The 22,047-nt window shown below is 44.7% G+C and overlaps 1 protein-coding gene across 1 annotated transcript in view; it reads right to left on the bottom strand.

Moving 5' to 3' along the window:
- Positions 1-19,903, bottom strand: part of VANGL1 (VANGL planar cell polarity protein 1) — a gene marked incomplete at both ends in the record, with an annotated part of 29,497 nt that extends 9,594 nt beyond the window's left edge. The window contains 3 exons of the mRNA XM_079538320.1: positions 14,514-15,121; positions 17,872-17,998; positions 19,821-19,903. Of these exons, the coding sequence (XP_079394446.1) occupies positions 14,514-15,121; positions 17,872-17,998; positions 19,821-19,903 (818 nt within the window). The remainder of the gene's footprint in view (positions 1-14,513; positions 15,122-17,871; positions 17,999-19,820) is intronic.
- Positions 19,904-22,047: the final 2,144 nt, after the last annotated feature.

Raw genomic sequence — 22,047 nt, 5'->3', positions numbered from 1 at the left:
CTGCGACACAGAAAGGACCTGTTGCACAGGACCACAGACTTGTAAAGGCAGCATCAATAAAATCCTACTTTTGTTGCTTTGTACTTTGTGCAGTTTGAGGGGGTGTTGAAATAATTTGTTTTTATTATCTTTATTCTTTTCCTCCTGAAGAAGGCCATGTCACAGCACGCTGCCAGCAGGGAAAGCAAACAAGCAGATCCGGCAGCAGTGCTGCGTACCTCAGCAGCATTTGGCAGCAGAGAGAGGCTGAGTCCTTAACAAACAGCAATGAATTAACTTCTGTGGGATCTCCAAGGAAATGGAGGAGGGGACTGTGTGACACAAAAGCACAACAACCACAACAACTGCCAGCTTTTCCCTGTCAAAAGATAAGTCATGAGCAACCTGCTTGAGTGCTTGTTGCTACACGGGATTTTGGTATCTGAGGTCTCAACACTGTGTCGCTCACTCAGAGGCCGTTTTAGCTTTGTATTTGCCTTCCCTGACATAGCTACACCAACACTGAAACTGCTTTTAGAGGATTTCCAGGCAAGTGAGCCAGTGCTATACTGAGAGCACAAGGAAGCCTGCTCACGTCATCGGAATACCAGCTTAGAACCTGCTGCTTCCTGGAAAAATGGTGCTGAGTCTGCTGTAGTGGTGTGAAGATGGAAGTAAGAAGGGGAGTGGTGAAAAAAAGAGATTAAAGTCACACCTCTATGCTCGAAGTTGCCATCAGACACAAAGAGACTGCAGTGGTGTCACTGATGGGGTTTTTAGAAGCTTTGCGCTTTGCTTTCTGAGCTAGGAAGGCAGCCTGCCATGGCTCTGTTACCCACTGAAGGCACAGGGGTTCCTCACAGTGTTGCAGCAGATACAGATCTAAACACACACCTAGAGAGAACTAAGATGTTTGCTACCAGAGCATGAACTTCCTTACCCTGCCACAGAGGCAAAACCCATAGGATCAGAGCTTAGGGTGAGCTAAGCATCCAAAATCCCCAGGGAGAATCAGAGATTGGTGCTGTACTAATTGAGGACTGAGCAAGCCCAGGGTTACTTCACTAAATGACTCCCAACACAGACTCATCTCCTCCAAACAATGTTTCTTTAAGTGCTGCAAAACAGATACACAGCATCAAAACAAGCTAAGGACTTGCATGCTAAACACGTGCCACAGTTGGGAAGCTCTGGCACCTCAACAAGAAGCTGAGCAAGAACTGCAGAGAGCAACCCACTATGCATAGCTGGCTTTGCCTTACAGGCCGCCTCCAGCCCACAGCTGCATCAGGTCCATCTACAGCAAGTTGCTGAGGTCTCCTTACTCCCTCTGGGATGAGATGCCAAGCAGAGATGCCAAGACAAGGAACTCCTTCAGCAGCTGCACCAAGCAAGCCAAGCAGAAAAATACCTTTTGATCACCATAACTACAGTGGCATTTCAGCCTAGTATAGCTGGGAGAACAAGACCGCAGCCCCTAGGAACAGGAAAACCACATTCTCTTGTCAGGCAACCACAACTGAAGTCTCCACTGGGCTCAGGCAGGAGGCAGGCAGGCACAGCTCTCCCTCCCCCAAGGAGCAGGCATGGAGCTACCAGGACACAGTTTGTTTTAGATGTGAGCAAACAGCCAGTTTGTGTAGAGTGCACGCAAGCATAAACACAGCACAGAGAGCTTGTCCCACAGCCTTCCACCTGGATGAGAGCAGGACAGCAAGTTGTTGTTTTCTTCGTGGGGCTTTTTGGGGTTGTTTTTTCTTTCCCCTCTTCATCAGCAGCCCAGCCAAACCATCCAGCACAAAGGAAAAAGGAAAGGACCACTGCCAGTCTACTACAAATCCTGCTCTTATGTTGTAACCTTTTTATTCGGAAAAGAAGCTGTGAGCATGGAAACGGGAATTTTTAAAACATAGCCTTTTATAGAAGGGCATGATCAAACTTTTTAGAAAAAGAGTCTGCTCCTTTAAATGATATGACCCAAACAAGCTCCTTATTTAATACCTCCCTAAAGAGCCCTATAAAAGTATTCCCAGGCCAATGCTCAGAAGATGCTGCTACAGAAGTACAGAGTGCTAAGTTTGAGCAAGCAGCTATAAAAACCCAGTAAACCCACAGGCATGCATGCTCCCACTGCAATCTCCTTCTCAGAGGCTTTCTAGCCTGATATTTCAGCACGTTAATTGGTCTTTAGAACACAAGCATTTTTCCCCAGTCACCTTTACTGGCAAGTTTCAAAAGGTCCAGTAAGATGGTTTACTGGGAAAAGCAAGACACTGTGCTGGGGTAAGAGCACTAGCACTACACCTCTTCCTTTCCTCGGTAACACAGCAAGCACGTCACAGGACACAGTGACAAGGAAGGCACAGTCACAAGGATACCTGTTAGCCCTGTTTTGACATTCAGTGAACATAAAAGATAAGCTGCAAAAACCTTACACGGGTTTTAGAAACAAAGGAGGGCCTAAAGCACAAGAGCAGCCTCCAATGGGATGCAGCAAACACTTTTTCCATGAAAAAGGAAAGACTGAGGACCTTGATGAGTCCAAAATCGTGCTGGGGTTCACTGCCTGCAATTTTAGGATGCCTGATGGCGTGGGGTCAGCTCAGATAACCAGGAGGTCTGTCCTTCTAGGCCCCTTACAGAAGAGCAAAGGGCAATCTGTCAGTATGTGGCAAAGGTAAGTTGCAGTGCTTACCTCAGCCCGGCCTTGAGCTTGCGTCAAGAGGGCCTGCAAGGCCACATGTGAAAGGGCACCTTGTGAAGGGCTGAGCTCCTCCCACAGCAGCCAGCTGCCAGGAATGTGGGCTGCAAGGCAAACCACTCTCATCCTCCTTGCTAAGGTCTCTGCGAAGGGAGAACGGTGTGCCTGGGGGGCTTCAAGCACTCCCTCAACATGCAAAACCACACGGTATAGCCCACAGACAACAGCAGAGTTCAGGCTGCCCTTTTTAAGACACCAACAACTCTCAAGCTGGATTCTTCCATCCCCTTTGATCAGATGAAGGGCATTCAGATGGATGAAGGCACTACCTTTGCGTCTCAAACCCAATTCCATGCCCTCAGATGCTAACGGTGGCTGAATTGGATCCTGACAACAGCAGCACAGGGATCACAGCTCCAGCTGAGAATTGGTTTTTCTGAGCATGCTGCCAACACAACAAGCAGCCGGTTTCCATGCCACAGTTTTGCAGAGCGGTGGGATGTCCTCAAGGGAGCTAGTGAGAATACAGACTTGCTTATTTAGGGGAAAAAGAGAAACAGCTACTGGCTGCTCACATCAACGCAAAACCAAAGCTGTGAAGTGAAAGGCTTCCTTTATCTATTGATCAAACTGTAAGGTTGGGAAGGAGGGTAGAGAGAAAGGAGTGTGGGAGGACAACTTCAGTGAAAAGATGACTAGAGGAAGCTGCTGCTGAGCTGTCCCTGCATAGTAGCACTGATATGGGTTAGGATACCCAATAAACAGAGATACAGAATGGCTACTGGCTTCTCCAGCTGCAGCTCAAGTAGCTCCCCTTGTCCATACCCAATTCTACAAAGGCTGGTGAGCAATCTACAGACACTGCTGAAGTTGATCTTAAGAGTTTAAATGTAGAGAACACAATCCCAACAGCTCTCCTCTGCCCCATCTCATAACTTCCACCAACTCAAGTCTTTGCACACCTTTGGCACCAGGATAATTAAGAAGACTGAAGAAGTTGAGCTGGACTAAATGACCCATCCACAAACACAAACTACAGAGCCATACAAATAACACAGAGGTATAAATACCAGCTCAGCCATTCAGCTTGCTGTGCAACTAGGTAGGGTTTCTTTGGGAAGGCAAAGGGAGAATCAGACGCTTGACAGGACAATTTCTTGCAGCAGCATCAGTTTAAGCAACGATATGAAACTATGATCAAGCATTTCATAGAATCATTAAGGTTGGAAAAGACCCCTCAGATCATCTAGCCTAACCATCAATCCATCCCTACCCTGCCCACTAAGCCACATCCCTCAATGCCACATCTACATGTTTCTTGAACACCTCCAGGGACGGTGACTGCACCACCTCCCTGGGCAGCAGGGCCAGTGCCTCACCGCTCTGAGCAGACATTTTTCCTAATATCCAACCTGAACCTCCCCTGGCACAATTTAAGGTGTCTCTCATCCTAATATTTATTCAACAGAAGGGTGAAATGTGTTATTTGATATTCATAAGTAATCTAGCACAGAACTGCCAGTACCAAACTCTGTTTGCATGAGCTTCTCCACTGTGCTCTTACCTCAGAAACTGTAAGCCAGAGTTTGTCTTTTAATAAACAAAAAAATCCACCATATGCAGAACTCCCCCGAATTCTTAAACCTTCATTTCATTCAAATATAATTTTAGCACAAAACATAACTACGGTTTTAAAAAAAGAAAAGTAATTATCTCCTCTTTCCTCTTCACACCCATCAGGCTGTATTAGGTAATAGCATCAGCTGTTGAGTTCACAGTTCATCTTTGAAAAACATAGATAAAGTGTTTGAGGGAAGCTTGACCTCTTTTAAAAGTGTGTACACACATGAAGTTGCTCTTAGGACTGTAGGAGTTTAGAATAAGTCCTAAGGCACAGGGGGATGTGGTCCTGGTCCCTAGCTGTTTGTGCATTTTAAAAAATCAGCAGAAGTGAAGCATCACCTTCTGAATAGATAAGCTGGCAATAATACCAAGAACTCCCTCTGCCTCAACACTGGAATAGTCACTACATGCAGACACAGAGTGCCCACTCCTAGAGCACCCAGAAACCTTGCAGCAACCGCACAAAGCATCCTAAGATTACTGCTTCCAGTCCCTGGTACCGATGTATCTGCAGCAGTGATGTGTCTCCTCTTGCCATACACATATATGCTAGAGCCTGAGCCTCTAAAAAGATAATTAAGAATGCAGGAACCATCACGTACAGCAAGAAGTTTGTAAGAGACACATTTTCAGAAGATAATTTAAAACTTGACCATATGACATGAAAGCCCAGAGCTTACAGACATCTTGCATACACTATACAGGAACTCTTCAAGTTACATTAATAGTTACAAAGTACTTTTTTTTTCTTTCTTTCTTTTTAATGAAAGCTAAGAAATGCAATTTAAATTCCAAGGAAAGAACAGAAAGAAAGCATTCAAAGGTTCTTTGGCAGCAAAACTAGCATAGCAGTGGGACTTTAAGGTTAGATGGAGAGGCCTGCCCGGACACCAGCAAAGCCCTACACATAAAGGAGCGCCTGATCCAACCCACAGCTGTGCCCAAGCAAAGCTTCTCATTTTAAAGCCAGCAGCACCGAGAGATTCTGCAAATGCTGCTGAGGCTGTGGGAACATGATCCGCGCTTTCAGGCTGAGCATCTCCAACCCAGACCCAAAAAGGATGCACATTACCCTTCACTAACCTTTGACTTTTAGGGAACACAAACCAGCCAGCAGCCTTCACGTTGCAGTGAAGCTCCTTCCTTACATGACAGGAGCCTGTCTGCCAGAATGGCTCTCCCAAAAGCTTCAGCCAAAGACTCAACTTGATCTATATGGTGCAATAAAATTTAAGCGTAGAGATACACTTAAACGGCTGACTGCTGGGAGGGGAATGAAGCTATAAGTGAAAATATTGCCCTCAGATTTGTGGCCAAAAAATCTTCAGTTACCACCCAACTCCTTATTAACTCTTCCCTATTCCTTCAGGGTAGGTAGTTTCCAGTTTTCTTAAACGTTATTTGGTTTCTGCTGTATGAGAACTGTAAATTCTTAATTTCTTACACTTGAAACTCAATGATGCCTCCTCCTTTCCCCCTAAGGACATACTCCTTTGCAGAATACTTGTATTTCACCATTCACCACAAAAACTGGCTGTTGAAGATTGTGGGGGAGGATTCTTATTTTTTTCTTCAGCATTTGAAGATAAAAGCATCTTCATGGCCACAAAATTTGTTCAGCAGCTTAGAGAGACCATCTGTCTCTGTGGGTGGTACACACCGGCGACTTGGAGGGCAGAGACAGCAGGGGGAAAGAAATTACATGGCAAATACCTTAAGTACAGGGCAGACTGGAGAGCCTGCTGTTGTACTGCTGGATGCTGGTTGTTTAGAAAGACAAACCAACAACAAAAAAAAAAAGTCCCCGCAGATGAAACCAGTGGCATTTCCTCCTCACCACCCCTTTCAGAAAGGACAAACCCAGCAACTCCCCATTACAGCAACTCATATTGTACTACTGTACTGGCTGTACTGGCCAGGGGAATTAATAATTGACTGCGGGCCCTCTGCTTACAAGTATGCTCGTAAACTTTTTAAAGTATTAACTATTCAAAAAATGTGAGAGCACTCCAGGGTGTAGCAATCACCCCGAGCTACCAGCCACTGCTGCTTGGTGCATTCACAGGAACAGAACACAATCCTTACGTAGGCTGTAGTTCACCGTGCCCAACTCCAAACTCTTCTTGGAGAAAGATGCAGCACAGCTTGCGTGCACGGGTAGTGTAAACGCAGATTGGTTTGTCCTGAAAAGCACAGCCCAGGAGTTTGCGAGGGTTTGTGTTTATGTTGTTATTTTATTGGCACACCTGGGGCTTGTGAAATACAACTCTGTATTACTGCAGCACCTCACATAATGCTCCCCACACGCACAGTGGAGGGATGCACAGAAAAGCAAGCAAGGCAGCCAAGATCAAACAAGAAGAGAAGGACAGGCAAGATGACTGTGGGCCCTTCAGTCTCTTGAGCTGTCATCTTTATCAACGTTAAGAACAGCTCTATGTGTAAAGCTATATATAAAGCCTTCTGAAAAGTGTACACAGAGACAAGAGGCTAGGAAAGCATGGTCCTTTCAAGAAAAACAGAGCCCTATCAGACTTCACCACATCAGAAGTTCCCAGATGAGCAGTGCACACAGTCAGAGATACTGACGGTCTATTCCAGATTTCCAACCCCATATCTAATGAGAAGCATCTGGCACTATTGGAGCCTGCTGTTCACTACTGTCACAAATAAACATCCTTTTAATGAGGTGTTACTCTGACCCAAGTAAGAAGTCCTCGCCGATCTCTGGCAACACACCCCACACACCATCAGACAGACCCTCATAAAACAGAGGCACCACTGCTATAACTCATCCCCAGCATCAAAGCAGGCTTCCATCTGCTCAGCAGGGAACAGCAGGCAGTATTGCAGAGACTGAGGGAAAATTTGCTTCTGCAGTTCCACCAGTACCCTCACAGTAACAGCAAACAGCAAACAGGCAATTCGCTCTTGGTGGCACCATTCTCCCTGAAGGCAAGTTCCTCAAGCCCAGGAATGGAAGTGTAGAGATTCAGCCCAGCTTTGGAGAAAAAAGGCTGGGCTAAAACCCATAAAGAAGTGGTTGTAAACACCCAGTTATGTGAAATGCTGCTAGGGACACCGGCTTGGAGGTCATGTCTGACACCTCTCTTTGTCAGCCCTAAAGAAGCCGCTCTGGAGCATAGTTAGGTTTCTTCAGTAACTTCACACTTGAGGATGCAATTAACGCCCATTTAGCGAGAACTTCTTGGGAGGAGAGAGTACTTAAGGCTGGTGCTCATCTGGCTGGGTGAAAGGGGAGGAGAGAGACACTCAAACAACTGCTCATCAGGGTGCTTTGCGTGGAATTCAGGACTGAGAAAATGTACTGAGAAAGGAGGCTGATTTCACACTAGCTAGAGAGCGTGGATGTCCAATCCTTTGGTTTGCCTGGGCCATACTGAGTGAAGAGGAACCGTCTTGAGTTACATCTATGAAGGCAGGACAGAAAGTAATGCCTTGTAATTATTTCCACGGAAACTACAACCGATAAAAGAACACAATAACGCAATTTAATAGAGCAAGTTCTCAGCCTCAAAATACTATTTTTCAACACAGTCACAATCATTAGCTACGCATTTTCACCAGCAATGAACAAGAGCCTGCAGCCACATTCATAACAATCTGCACAGTGGAGGTGCCCCAGTACTGACACCTACCACTCACCACCACTGCACTCACATCCACTGCTTGGTCTCCATAAATGTTCAGCAAGCATCAATGAATGTCACTGGGGGCCATTTTTCCCCATGGAGGAATTCAATGACACCCCTTTGCTTCATGTGCACTCCCATGTCAGATGCCATTCTGACAGACTGTCCCTCTGCTGCCATCTGTCACACAGCAACAACATGCAAGGGAATATTGGTGGGAACCTCTACTGCCATACCACCAACATCCACCTCTGATGTTGTGGGTCAACATAACAACATATCAGGCATTTTTTTCAGAGCCCCTCTCATTTAATATATAATTAATGTATATAAGTAACAATTTAAATAACTTTTGTTAATGCTTTTTTAAAATTAAAACACTCACAAAAGAGCAACAAAAACGTAGGATATTTGACCCTGTTTGTATGAAACTAACACATCAGTCTGCTTCAATGCACCAGTGTGTGGTTGGAGCGGAGGGGCCAGGCTGAGCAGCTTGGCGGGAAGAACTGCTGCCATGATGGTGCAGGGAAGGGATGCGCTGCACTACGATCTGGGCCAAGGCTGCACATGGCCCACAGGCTGCAGGTTGGACATGCCTGGGCTAGAGGCTCTGGTGACAGAACTGTTTTGCAAAGTAGCTCATTTGTGTAACACGCTGCTGTAGGGAGCTCCTGTAATCAAGGCAGTGGCACAGTTAATCAGATGTTTTGTTACAGAACAAGATACAAATTCACCTCAATCTCTCATCATAGTGTTTATCACTATCGATAACGGCAAGGGTTGAAAGAGAAACGAGGGCTAGTTAGAGTAATTCCTCCAGTCCCTGGGAAGGCAGGTCCAGCAAACCATGGGCAGGGTGGAAGGAAGGAGTGTGTAAGCCCAGACAGTGTCCAGCTAGTTTTATCACAGCAGACACGGCACTGCTTTGCAGTCATACTTTTGACCACCCAGCTGGAAACAGAAATAACCTGCAAGTCCATGGGATCAATCACAATCAGAATGATCAATTTAATGAGATGCACATTAGGAAGCTTCTTCACCAGAATGCAACAGGGTTTTAGCAGCTTTTGCCTCAGGCAGGATGCCATCCAGCCTCCTTAGCGCATGGTTAAGCTGATACATTAATCCATCCCAAAAAAAAAACAGAAACAAAAGATGTAATGGAAACTTTCCTTCCTTCTAGAAGGTAAAGAGATTTAGGACAGTACAACCGCAAGAGAAGCACTGATACAACTCCAGGAAAGTGCTCTCTATACAGCTGAAATGCTGACCAGGTTTTACTAATGAGAAGAATTTCACCCTTGATAAGGGGGACAACACCTAGCTCCTGCAAAATAAGATGCGCAAAAGTGAATTGCTGCATGAAGAAGTTTCTTCCCAGACCTTAATTCCCTATATACTACCTTACTAGGGAAAACTGCCCTGGTAGCACAAAGGGATGCACACACAGATCTGTTAGATCTGTAAATACTGAGCCTAGAAATCACTTTTGTAATCAGTAGGTTCAACAGATACAAGAATGCCAACCTTAGATCAAAAGAAGCATCAGTTTCCACCACACAATTCTCTTTTCAGCTTTGTTTTGTACTGAACATAAGGGTTCAAGCACCACCTATGGAACAGCTGCTCCTCTGCCTCAGTTCAGCCAAGAGACAGACTCTCCGTCCAAAAAACACTTATGCATCTATTTTGTTTTGTGAGCCTGTACAAGCCACAAGATTTCTCAATAAGATACGGTTAAATCCTGCAGGGAAGGTGCAGGCTCTTCAGAGACATACACCTGTTTCAAGGAAGCATCTGCTCTCTTCTTGTATTTTCAAACCGCAACTCAGCAAATAGTCATTCAAATACAGATGGTAAACACAAGGACGAACAACACTCTAGCAGACATTTTCTACTACTTCTCAGTGCTAAGCTTCTTTTGATTATATGGAAGGAACATCAACCAGCTCATACCAGCCTGCAAAAGCTGTGTCCTGACTCAAGCTGTATGGAAGGCTCATAACCAACCTCCCTTCTTGTCAGTTCAGAACAAACTATCATGGCCATGCTCTTCATATTAATACTGCAGGGAGGAGAAAAACCCACTCACAGACATTTCTAACCTCAGAAAACAAAAACTACAACAGAGCCACATTCTGTCTATGTGTAGGATCAATAATTACCATGCATGTTTGAAGTAATTCACTTTCCTGAGTTGTCTAGACCAGCAAAACTCTAGGGTGGGGAAAGACTATTTACTGGAGAGAAAAGGACTGCATCCAGCACTTGAACGTGAAGAGGAGGGTTTTCTCCAGCAACACCCTATCTACATTATTTTTGAGCCATCCAGAAGGAACTGAATTATGGATGACAGATGTCATCCAGGTCCCAACAACAGCAAAGCAATCAGCCTTTCAACAGGAAAGTTATCTACTGTTACTCTTCCCTACCTTTGTTTCTTTTGTTCTTGCTTCCAAAATTCTCACCAGCATCCCCACCCCATCTCTCCTTCATCTTCCAAGGCTTTACTTTCCCATATCTGCTCTCTCTGCCCACCTCTTTGTCCATCCATACCCCCATAAAGCACTTCCCTCACATGGCAACCCCTCCTACTAGGAGCAGCAGAGCAGTCAGTAAGTTGAGACTTGGCACTCAGTTCACAGGGACTCCAATTTAATTTTTACCTCCCCTCACCAAACCCTGAGTCACTGCCAAAGGGAATGCTCATTTTGGCAGCTAAAGTCTCCCAAAAGAAAAGCTGTAGCCAAAGCGCTGGAGGTGGGACCAAGCCAGTCTATTAATAGGTTAATTACAATATGAGTTAGGGGAACTACTCCCAAATATGCTTACCCTCCTGGACCCAGGGCCCTCAGGGATGGAATGGAACATCAAACTCAGCATATTCAACTTCTTAACTGCAGTTGGAGCCAAGGAGGGTGGAAAATTCAGTCTATACTCTACCTAGCAAAAACCATAGTTTTACAAAAGAGCAGCTAAGCTGTTGTTTTCTTCCTTTCTCTCCCAGTTTCTTCACATTTAGAGGCTCTCTGACACAGAGAAGAGGCAGAATTTGAAAGCCTGCACCTTTGACTGAAAAGGCACCAACAGTTTTTGCCAGGGAAACAATTCAGGACTACTCAACCATGCAAAACTGCACAAGATGTCCCAAGAGTCTTCTCAGTACCAGCCTCTGGAGCCCGTTGGACTGCTGAGGATGGAAAACTCTATGGACCAAGACTCTGAGATGCTTGGATGCACAAAGAGGATTAAAGAACAGACCAAGGCAACATTTTGATTTCAGAAGGCAATCAGATTACTACGCCTGCTGAAGCATGCTTCCTCCTTGCAGGCAGCAGGCCACAACCTATATATGACCCCTTTAAAAGGGTTGGGATGAGGCAAGCATACACAAGAGTAAACAGAAGGAGCCCACTGGCAGCAACAAGCAGCATACACACACTCCATCATAGCCATGACTATCTCTCCAGTACACCCACACGGCTGCTTCTTCAGTCCTCCTAAACATACTGCCTTGGTGCATCTCAACCATCAGACCTTGCATTGCAGTAGAGTAAACCAGCCAGATGTAGAAAGCAGCCGTCTATGACATTTCATGGACAAGCACGTAAGAGACTTCACGGACACTTTACAAGATTATGCTACAAGGGTGTTTCAGTTGCCAAATTTCTCTTGTTCTGCACGAACACCTTGCTATCCTAAGCTGTTAGAAGATGGAAACAGGAATTTCAATCATTTCTTACAGTGCTTATCATACTGGGGTCATGCTCCATATAAAGTCCAGCTGCTTGTGCCATCTGCACACAAATAACTCTCCTCTCTTGCATTCTGCAAAAGAGAGAGATGAATGTGCTCTTCCTTGTCTGTGAGACACTTGGCTTCTAATCAGATCTTCCCTCTTTCCCAAAGTCTTACCTCTACATTAGCAAGGATGTTAAAAACAGGCTCAAAAACATGTTACACAGCTGCCAGAAACTCAGGAAAAAGCAGCACTAGCTTCCCATTCTTAAACATGCTTGGCAAGACTCTCCTCTCTAACACAAGATGCTGCTGAAGCATCTACGTTTTGCATAGTTTGGATTCAGTGTGCCAAACAAAACTGCAAGCAGCTTGCCAACAAATGAGAAATTATTAATTTTTTCATACATCACAGATTTTACTAGTCCTTGCTGCCCTCGCATCACCTAAGGCATTCCAAAACCTTTCTGTAAAGAGAAAACTGCTGCAAAGAGAACGCTGTTTCTAATGCTAGTGCTATTAAGGCCTGGATTCTCAAGCAAATTCTTTGTCTACAAAGTCACAGTTACCCGTATGGTGTGATGTGATAGAAAGCAGAGGTCTTAGGCTACAGCAAGTGAGGATCTGCTTAGATGTGATAGCAGTAGGCACGGAAATATGAAATTGCTTACCTTTGGACGGTCTGTAAGGTCCTCAGATAAGCAGGGATCTCCAGATGAGATCCCTCACCTCCACTGTCAACTGTTAGCTGAGGTCTGGGAAGGGATGGATCCTGGCTCCATCCCTTTTGGTCACTCAGGTGCACCGCATGCGCCTGAGTTCCCTGAGTTGGCCCTGCCTGCCTACCAGGTACTCAATTGCTGGTTCATACCATGAAATAGCATTTCCACTACACATGGTTAAAGACAGACAGGTAGACTTTGGCAGAAGGAAGATCTTAATTCCTCTGAACACAAATCAACAGTCAACTACCGTGCAAACCCTCAAGCCAAACCTGCACTTGGTGTTTATACATAGGCATACACACACAAATACTGAAGGCTCTGTGCACAATTCACTTCTGAGAATTGTGAGAATTGTCATGGCATTCTCAAGGCACAAAGCCACAGTACAAGGGAGCTCTTTGATAGCTCCCTCCATTTCCCACCACTTTTAGATTAAAAAGATGCCCTGGATCTGCCACCTACCACAGAGGAATTTGCAAGTTTTAAAATAAATAAATAAATGAAAAAAGAAAATCAGCAGAGATTGCTGTTTTTTAAACTCCAAAGCTGACCTTTGGGTAAAGCAAATGGAGTGCTTCTATTACAAAAAAGGGACTCTGCCTCACATTTTACGAAGGAGAATTAGTAGTGTCCAGACCTGGTTCACATAGGAAACCACAGGCCTTTCTGTTAAGCCAGGATCAGCATCCAGGAGTCAACTCCCAGACTTGAGCTTCAACCACTAAATCTGCTTCAAAGCAATTCCATTGCTAAGCTAATAACTGGAGACTGTTCCTACATCCACTTAAACCAGCAGACACTAATCTCTCCATCTGCAATAAATATGCATGCCATAGGGGTCTGGACAAGATAAGTGGAGCAGATATTTGAGCACACATACAGTCTGGGGAATCAGCTTCAGAGCTGATAGGGCACAGGAATGAAGAAATTTCTAGACATCTTTACATGACACAGGAACTAAGGAGACAGATACTCATTCTTTCTTGTATCTCTGTGGAGAGAAGCATTAACCCCAGGAGAAAGGCTGAAGCAAGCATGCGTAATACCTGCAGACTGCCCTCAAACACTCCTAGATGCATCTGACCCATCAAACTGGTCAACAACAATGACAAAAAGAGCAGGTAGCATCATGAATCAGGACCAAACCAGGTGCAGTACCACAAGAAAAAAAAAAAAGCACAAACAAACAAACAGCCTGTATCTACATGAGTCCCAGTACTCATTAAAAATTTTGTTCTTCAGTGTTCAAGCTGCTGGAAAGTTGTGGCTGCACTAAGGCTGCTTCAGAAGAAGTCTCCCTGCAAGCCAGTGCAAAAACAAAGTCAGCTGACTTTTCTGAGCTGCTGACCTCAGAAAAGAAGGGGAGTTGCAGGCCACTGAAAGCATCCCATAGTGTAGCTTCATGCCTCACCCTTCAAGGGAGCCCCTGCTTGTCACAAAAGCAGGTGCCAGAGCTCCAACACCTGAAAGCAAACATTTCAACCAGTCACCAACACCTCACTCAGGATCTGAATGGCAGTGCTAAGTCTAACGCAAGGAATGTTTATTCAGGTTTCTTCCACAAGTCCTGGCTGCACAGGGGAGGACAGACAAGATGTGTTCTGCATTTTAGCACATTAAGTTGCTGAACCTTTTCTTACTTATTTCCTTCAGCCCCTGCCACGTGAATGCAAGGAACCTGCTGGCCAGTCAGGAGGCTCTGAAGAGTGATGTTCTGATGCGCTGTCAGAGGGCATCCGGTCCATGCAACCACAGAGCACAAACAACCCTCAGCTACATGAAGAAGCCTCTCCTCTCTACTCCAGCAAGGAGGCCGAGAAGGCCTTTAAATAAGCACCTCACTGGGCTTAGCCTAGTGACCAGCTTAATGTTGAGCTATCAGCTCTTTTCATTCTCTGACTCAAGGGATGTTTATTCAGGTTTCTGAAGCAAGGACAGCCCAATCCAATTTGGTAGCACCTAAGGGACTAGGATTCCTCTGGGGGAAAATTCAGAAACAAATGACACCATATAAACAAGTGCAGTTGGTGCTTCCTGCTGTGGCACAGCCACGTTTATCTACACCACTGGACTCCAGTGGCTTGTACCTACCTCAAGTGCCCCAAGCTGTAGTATCGCGATTCTCCATCTGTTGAACGAACAACCTTGACAGTAAACATGGGCTGCAGCTGCCGTAGCTCTAGCAGGACAATGGCCAGGTAGTGAATGAAGAGCAGTGCATCCACCAGAGACACTGCATACTGCACTATTCCTTGGTAGTTGGTGTCCTTTGAGTCCAAGATGCGAACGCCATAAAAAAGCCAGTAGGAAAACACAAACAGGAAGATGAGGACCAACAAGAGGGCCCGGAACACAAACACCCTTGGTATGTCTGCCTTGGGCTGGCGGAAAAACAGAGCCCAGGTCCCAATCAGAAGAATGAGGAGTTTAAATGCCACAGAGATGAACAGTCCCTCACAGACAGTACCACACGGCTCCAGATCATCCCGCCACAAGATCTGGGGCAACAGAATGAAGGCGATGGGGGTAAGGAAGACGAGGAGTCCGAGAACAGCTGCCACTGTTAAACCAAGGTAACGTTTGCAGTCCAACTCAACGCTGTCCTCCAGATCCTTACTGATCCTGGCTATGTCCTCCTGGGAAATGCTGTGCTCAGAGGTACCTGTGATTGCTGTTGTGGTCTCACCCCAGTTGTCATCCTATGAGAGGAAGAGAGAAACAACAACAACAGTAAAACAATTGGGTTATTTCTTCCAGGTCTTCTATTTTTCTTGCCTGGAAAAAGCTGTCTTAAATCTTCTACGTAAAAGCAACACCTTCAAAATATTGAAGGATCAACCCTGAAAATTAATAAGATTCAGCCCAAATCAGTGTCTATAAATGCTGAGTGGTAAAAACACGTAACTGTAGAGCAGGTAGCTCAACTTTCTTTGCCACTCAATATATCTCAGAAATTCTTTTTCCAGTACACCTATGTGTGTAATCACACACAATTAGTACTTAAGTACTAATAATACAACATAACTCTTGGAAACTGTAGTAATCATCAGGTCCTACACAGAAAACAAGGACTAGCACTCTGCAGGCCCATGTAGTGGGCTGTAGTGCAAGTGCATCACAGAATCACCTGGAAGGGAAAAGTCCATTTCAGCGTTTCAAGCCAACGGCAGTCATTACACAATCATAAACAAGTTCACACATTGTTTTTCCATCTGTAAGAGAAGCAATTACACTTCTAGCAAGTTATTCTACCTTTTCTTTTATTCTCCTCTACAGTAGCATTGTCCTCAGTGGCTAATATATTTGAATAAAAGTTAAATTTGAAAAAAATCACACGTAGCCATTGAAAATATTTTCTGGTATGATGCTTTAAACTTACTATACTGTAAATATAATCAAGCTTCAGATTGCAAAAGGCATTCAGAAAGCCTAATTTCTTTCCCTGCTAATTTCAAAGGACTTCTGCAGGCTAATACTTCCACCCCATGATGCCTTCAATTGCTACTTCTTGGTACTGGCACAGCCAAAGAGCTGTACTGACAGACGTGGGTTTGGGATTTGACTCACAGTTGCTGCTGAAGTGACTCATACCTGAGAAGACTCCTGGTACTTCTCACAAATAGGTACCAAACAACGTCAATGCACATGTTTTGCTGCTTGGCACCCAACACCTTTGTAGCTCAAGGCTCATTCAGAAGTGCATATTTTGCTTTTGCTCTCACCCTCCCAAATCTTTCTTTCTGCAGCTTCGGTCATATATAGGATTTACACCTTCTCCCAGACTTTGGCAATTACATATGCTGAGCTAAGCACTTTGTTTTAAAGAAACAGACATCATTTTATACACAAGACACAATACTTATAGACATGAGTGCTGCAGGAACGTAAGACTAGGGGTTTCCTACTTACCACTTGAATATAAAGCATTATTCACCTCTATAAAAGCTACAGGAGAGAGTCTTCAAGAACCTTTGGGAGAGCAGCGGACAGAAGCAGCAAGACTGCTGTGAACAACTTTGGTATTTTAACTTCCAATGCACTTCAACACCTCCCTGCCTACAGGAGTAGGGTTTTGAGATAGACCAACCACAAACAGACAGTAACTCAAAGTAATCTAAGGGTTTTTTGAGTCACTCCTCATCAAAGCAGAGAAGAGATACCTGTACCGTAAGATGTCCTGAAAGGAGTATAATCATGCCTCATTTTCCTTTTTGCCCATGTCTCCAGTAAAACAATCTAAGCATTTCAAGTATTTTATGCTTATGTACGAAATAGCTCTGCATGATTTCATCCTTTTGATTGACTGAGAAGCTGTGCAGAACAGAGAAGGGACAGAAACACCACAGTAGCTTAAGGCTACAGCTCAGAAGAAAACAGGCAATTCTAGTCCCAGTTTACAACTTCAAACAGTTCCTCCCATTCTTAATGGCACAAATATCAAAATCATGCAGTTACATGGAAATATAAGTCTAAATCTCAAATGGTACAAGGTTGCTGAATCCAATCCAGGGCACTCTGCTTCCCAGGAGAAAAGTCTTGCTCATGTATCTATTCAATTTCCTTTGACTTTAAAAAGCATTGAGGAGGTCTGCATGAAAACAAAGGCCTAAAAATTTTCCAGAATGTTTACATGTACTCAAAGTAATAGCTGGGACTCTTGAAAAAAAATATTTGATTACAAATACTAAATGGAAGTACATGTAAGGGCTACCATATGCAACCTGAATAGAAAATTGGCAATTTTGTTTTGAAAGAATGAAGTTAGAGCCTCATAGCCAAAAACAAACACACCAAAAATGCAACCCAGGAAGTAAGGAAACATCTTGAATTCTTTGTCTTGCAGAATCAGTCATTCTTTGCCAATGAATATGCACCTTCACATTAATTGCTAGCGCAGAGAGTGTTGGATCCATCCTAGATACAGCCTAAAATAAGCACTCTTCTTATTTATTAATAATGATATATTAGTTTCGGTGAGTTTAGAGGGTTTTTCCCCTAAATTCCTAGCTATTTTGCACTACCTTTATACTTCTTGCCTCCTTTTCTTATTAGGGGATACTGGCCCTAACATTTGACACTACGATCCCATGCAAATCCTGTTTAAACACAAAAGTGTACACACAGGTGAAAGGCTTGACCTGAATATTGCACAGTGAGATGATGGAAACACATGTTTCTATAGAGCTTGGCAGATAACACTCTCTGGAAACAGAAGCAAATCAGTGCCCCAGGGGTAAGTCATGTCAGCGCTGGTGCTGTCAAAAGCAATGCTCTCAGGAAAGACAAAACTGATGAGACCTTAGTGTAATGCATGAATAAACAGTAGCCATAGGTCATGGTAGTGTACTGACAGCATGTAAGCAACATGCCTCTTCCTATTCACATGAGACAAAGTCATAGGCTCTGTTCCAAAAATCAAACTCCACATTTAACTTCTCTGCCTCCTTACCTGGCCCTCCTCTGTTCGAGAGGCGTCATTCCCGAGCAGCGGTTCTGCAGGAGGTGTCTGGATAGTGACGGACTTCTCCGACCGACTGCCATCTTTGCTTCGTGGTGATTTGTGCCTGTCCCGACTCCTTTTCCAAATAGAGCAAGAGAAGAAGAAAGTTACTAATGAGTTTCTGGAGCACAGCTTGGAACCTTTAATTTACTTGCAGCAGGTGCCCTAAGAATTTGGTTTTAGTCATGCTTGCTCACCTCTTGATCAACACTGATGTAATTTGCAATAGAACAAGCTTCAGGAGAGGAAGAAAGTGACCTTGTCCAAAGCAGCACACCGCCCTGTGGCTGGGGCAGTTTAACTTGTCAGTTACTGAAGAGGGTCACCACAGGGACAAAGGCACATCCCTACTATCTCAACTCTTCTTAAAATGGCAGTGCTGGGCTTAAAAGGGAAGCTTGCATTCCCTCAACAGCTAAGAAAGCCATTTGGGACTAATTGATCTACACAGCTATCCACCTCTGATAGGGTGTCCCACAGGGACACGCAAAGGTAACACAAGGAAACCTCATTCCTACAGGTTGTAATCTTGTCAGCTGGGACCTCAACACTGTAGGACAATTGGTGATGTTTATTTGCATTCCCAGCTAACTTCTCACAAAGAGAGCAAAAACATCAATGGCAGCAGAGCAGTACTCACTGTCAGAGTACCTTTGTAGACCTCATGGCTTCTAATATGAGAATGCCCCAAAATGAATTAAGCCTGATCAACCTGCTTGACAGTACTTCCCTCCCATTTCATACCTGGACAGGGCGGTGACCTTTGCACCAGAGACCCTCATGTACTCAGACACTGGTTAAAGCCCAGGAGTGACCAGGGTCCCAGCACTGGGTTGTGGTAATCCCAAAAAAGGTTTCATAGGATGAAACTTCCTTCTGTTTGCAATAGGAGGCTCTAGAATTTGGTATGCTGTTTTGAAAACCTGTAAGACATCTTTCCACACTGCATTCTGAACTTCAAAGAGCAATCCACACTGGGGCATGGATTGGTGATGTTAAAGGAAAAGGTATTGGACAAAGGGAAGAAAGACAAACGAGATGTTTTACTCAACAACTGGACTGCCAGCAAAGAAGCTATTTCATGGAAGAATTCTTTTTCCAACCATGAGGGATAACTGCTTATGAAATGCAAAGTTATTTTGGACCAACTCAGTTCTAAGTTACAAAGACCATAAATGGAACCAGTTTTGCTTGTAAAACTAATGATGAAGATTAAAAAAAAAAACAAAAGAAGAAAAAAGGAAAAGAAAAAAGGAAACGAAAAAAGACGAACAAGCATACTTTCCAAGTAATTAGATGTCTTAGAGTAAGAGGTTTTTTGATGGCACTGAACTACCAAAACAGAAAGAGGACTTGCTATTCAAGTTCACAAAAGCCTGCCTTCAAATCCAATCAACGCTGATAAAGGACTTGTTGTGGACTCAAGCACCACTTAAGTTCTATTAGAAAAAAACACCACCAACAAAGAGAAGTCAGGAGGATGGGGAGGGGGAGAAAGGAAGCCTTATTGTTACACAATAAAGAAATGGTATCAGAATAGAAACAAGTGGCAAGTATCAGCTTAGGAAGTCTGACACATCTCCCCAGAGACTCTATTCATCCCTCGCACGTTAAAGCAAAGTCGAGTGATTTTTTTCCTTCGGATGGCGCTTCTCCAATTTTTCCAGCCACATGCAACCCCAGCATACCAGCAACAGTTCGAATGTCATTAAAATAATGGCATAATTGCTTCCTATCTTGTCTCTGGGTTCCTCTGGAGAACTCTCGGCATGCATCGCCCCTAGAGCTGTAGCCCCGTTGATTACATCCTGGCTTACGTTTTTGTTTTTTTTCTTCTTTTTCCACAGGACACATCCTAGCTTAAAGCAGCAAGTAATCAAAAATAAATATTTTCTTACCCTTGTCTGTGGGCTTTTTTGGAGTGACCTGAGTAGTGGGAGTATCCCGAATACGTCGATTCTGTATCCATTGCAGCAGACATGGGGTCCACAAGGATTTTGTTTAGAAGACGAGTTCTCGGTGCTCCTGAGGTGGAGTCCGTGATAAAAGTGCTTTCCTGAGTACTCTTTGCTTCCCAGTCATTAGTGAGGCCTGGTCCTTGGGGAGCAAGTGCTCTTCACTTGCAAGGAGTCCTTCCAGAGGCAGGAGGGGGGGAGCTCTGCTCCTCACGATCGGCCTAGGAAAAACAAATAGGCACGCTAAGCAAAGCAAAACAGCACTCACGCTGTGTTAATTCCCTCACCCCCATCCACTCGGCCACATGTCATTAGCTCATCACACTGTGCCCAATTTACAACCTCACCCCATCTCTGTTTCTGAACTGCACTGGAGACACACAGCCATTTGCAGAGCTTTAAATAAGCTGGTAGGAATCTAGTCCATTTATCCAAAAATCTGCAACAGCTTCAGTCACTTGCAGAAGACCTTTGAGCCTTGGTGCAGACTGGGCATCCTGGACACAGACACTCACCCCTAGAAAAGGTACTGGGCTTGACTTCCACATCCCCATAACACACATCCCGAATACCAGCATGTTCAGAATGGCAGCAGTATACTCTGCTGCTCCTGAGGGAAGGGACGGGGGTGTGTGTGACTATCCCAGCAGAAATGCTGCGAACGATCAGACCACCGTGTCTGAACCTGCTTTGTTTTCATAGCTGCAAGGTGTGCCCATTTTACAAGCATCTGTTACTACACAATCGATGGCACGGCGAGTGCCTCCATTCCTTTGCCACCTTTGCCTCCAAAGCTAATTTGGGCCTTGAAGAACTAAATTTTACTACAAGTTACAGCTATATATACACACACTAATCGCACCAGGGAGAGTTGATTAGAGATCGTAACTGGCTTATATGGGCCAACATTTCTTGTGGCACATCTCCACTTGGAACAGAAGCTTAAATCCTATCTGCAAAGGGCAGAAGAAAGCTGTCTGTTTTGGGATGGGAACACAGTAATAACAGAACAGCCTCTAATAGTTACACGCCAAGAACTTTGAACCCTGTGGGGGAAAAAAAAAAAAAAAAAAAAAGGCAGACATCCAGTTACTTCCCAACTCTGTATTCTGCATTTGCCAAGAAGGAACACAGAAGAATTAGGGAAGAATTAATTCCCCCCAGCCAGGGGGAATTAAGCACAGTGGCACAGTGCAGGGTTTGACATGGAGCAGCACTCTCCCATGCTTCCTGCCAGACCACTGCCCTGAGCCAACACCGGCAGGACAGAGGGCTATAGGCATGTGGAAGTCTGAGCAGGCAAAAGACTGCTTTAAATAAAATTAAATCCCTCCATTTCTCTCTGCTCACAACGCTTTTTAAAGCTGTTAGCAATAGAAGAGTCAACAACTGCTTTCCATCTTCTACCTTCCCAGAGAAGAAGAGCAACAGAAACTAAGCCTAATACTAGGCCGGCTCCCCTTTCCAGCCACAGAATTCCTGCACCAACACCTCCAGAAAAGCTCATGAGCAAGCAGAGAGCCCTCTGCAATGCACAAACCCTGCTTAAGAACCCAAGCTCCACAGGCTTCCTTGGCCCACAGCATGATGTGGAGCTGCAGGCATTTACCCAAAGCTTGAGCTCACCAGGGCTCCCAGGAAGGAAGTGTTGGAGAACCTCAGCACACATGAATTCCTAGGCTGTAAGGGAACATCGTGCCTCAAAAAGCTCCTCAAAGGAAGCACAGAATTTACGAAGGACAAACAAGAATGGAAACATAACGCCTGGTTTTGGAAGGGGAGAATGATGAATTTAGATTGCACAGGCACAACAAAAAACAAAGCCAAGGCACGGCACAGTTTGAAATACAGCATCGACTGTAACAGGAACTAAAATCCCCCAGCCAGGGAGACATGATGCACACAGCCTGGAACTTATGGCTCCAGCAACAGGACAGGACTCAGAAAAGCTGTTTTTTAGCTCTATCCAGCTAAGCCACCTCAGAAAAAATCCCTTCTTCCACGCTCCAAAAAGCAGTGTTATACCAACAGAGATGAGCACTAAAGGACCTTGTGAGCACCAATACCCTCACAAGCACAAGAGGTGTTAACAAGTATTATGGGATTAACCCACTCACTGCGTCATTACTAGAGGGAGAGAGAGCAACCATGTTCACAAACATAGCAAAGC

This window comes from Tetrao urogallus (genome assembly GCF_951394365.1).
Source record: "Tetrao urogallus genome assembly, chromosome: 1".
NCBI lineage: Eukaryota > Metazoa > Chordata > Aves > Galliformes > Phasianidae > Tetrao > Tetrao urogallus.
The sequence above is the reverse complement of the archived record's forward strand: the minus strand, read 5'-3'. Positions and strand labels throughout refer to the sequence as shown.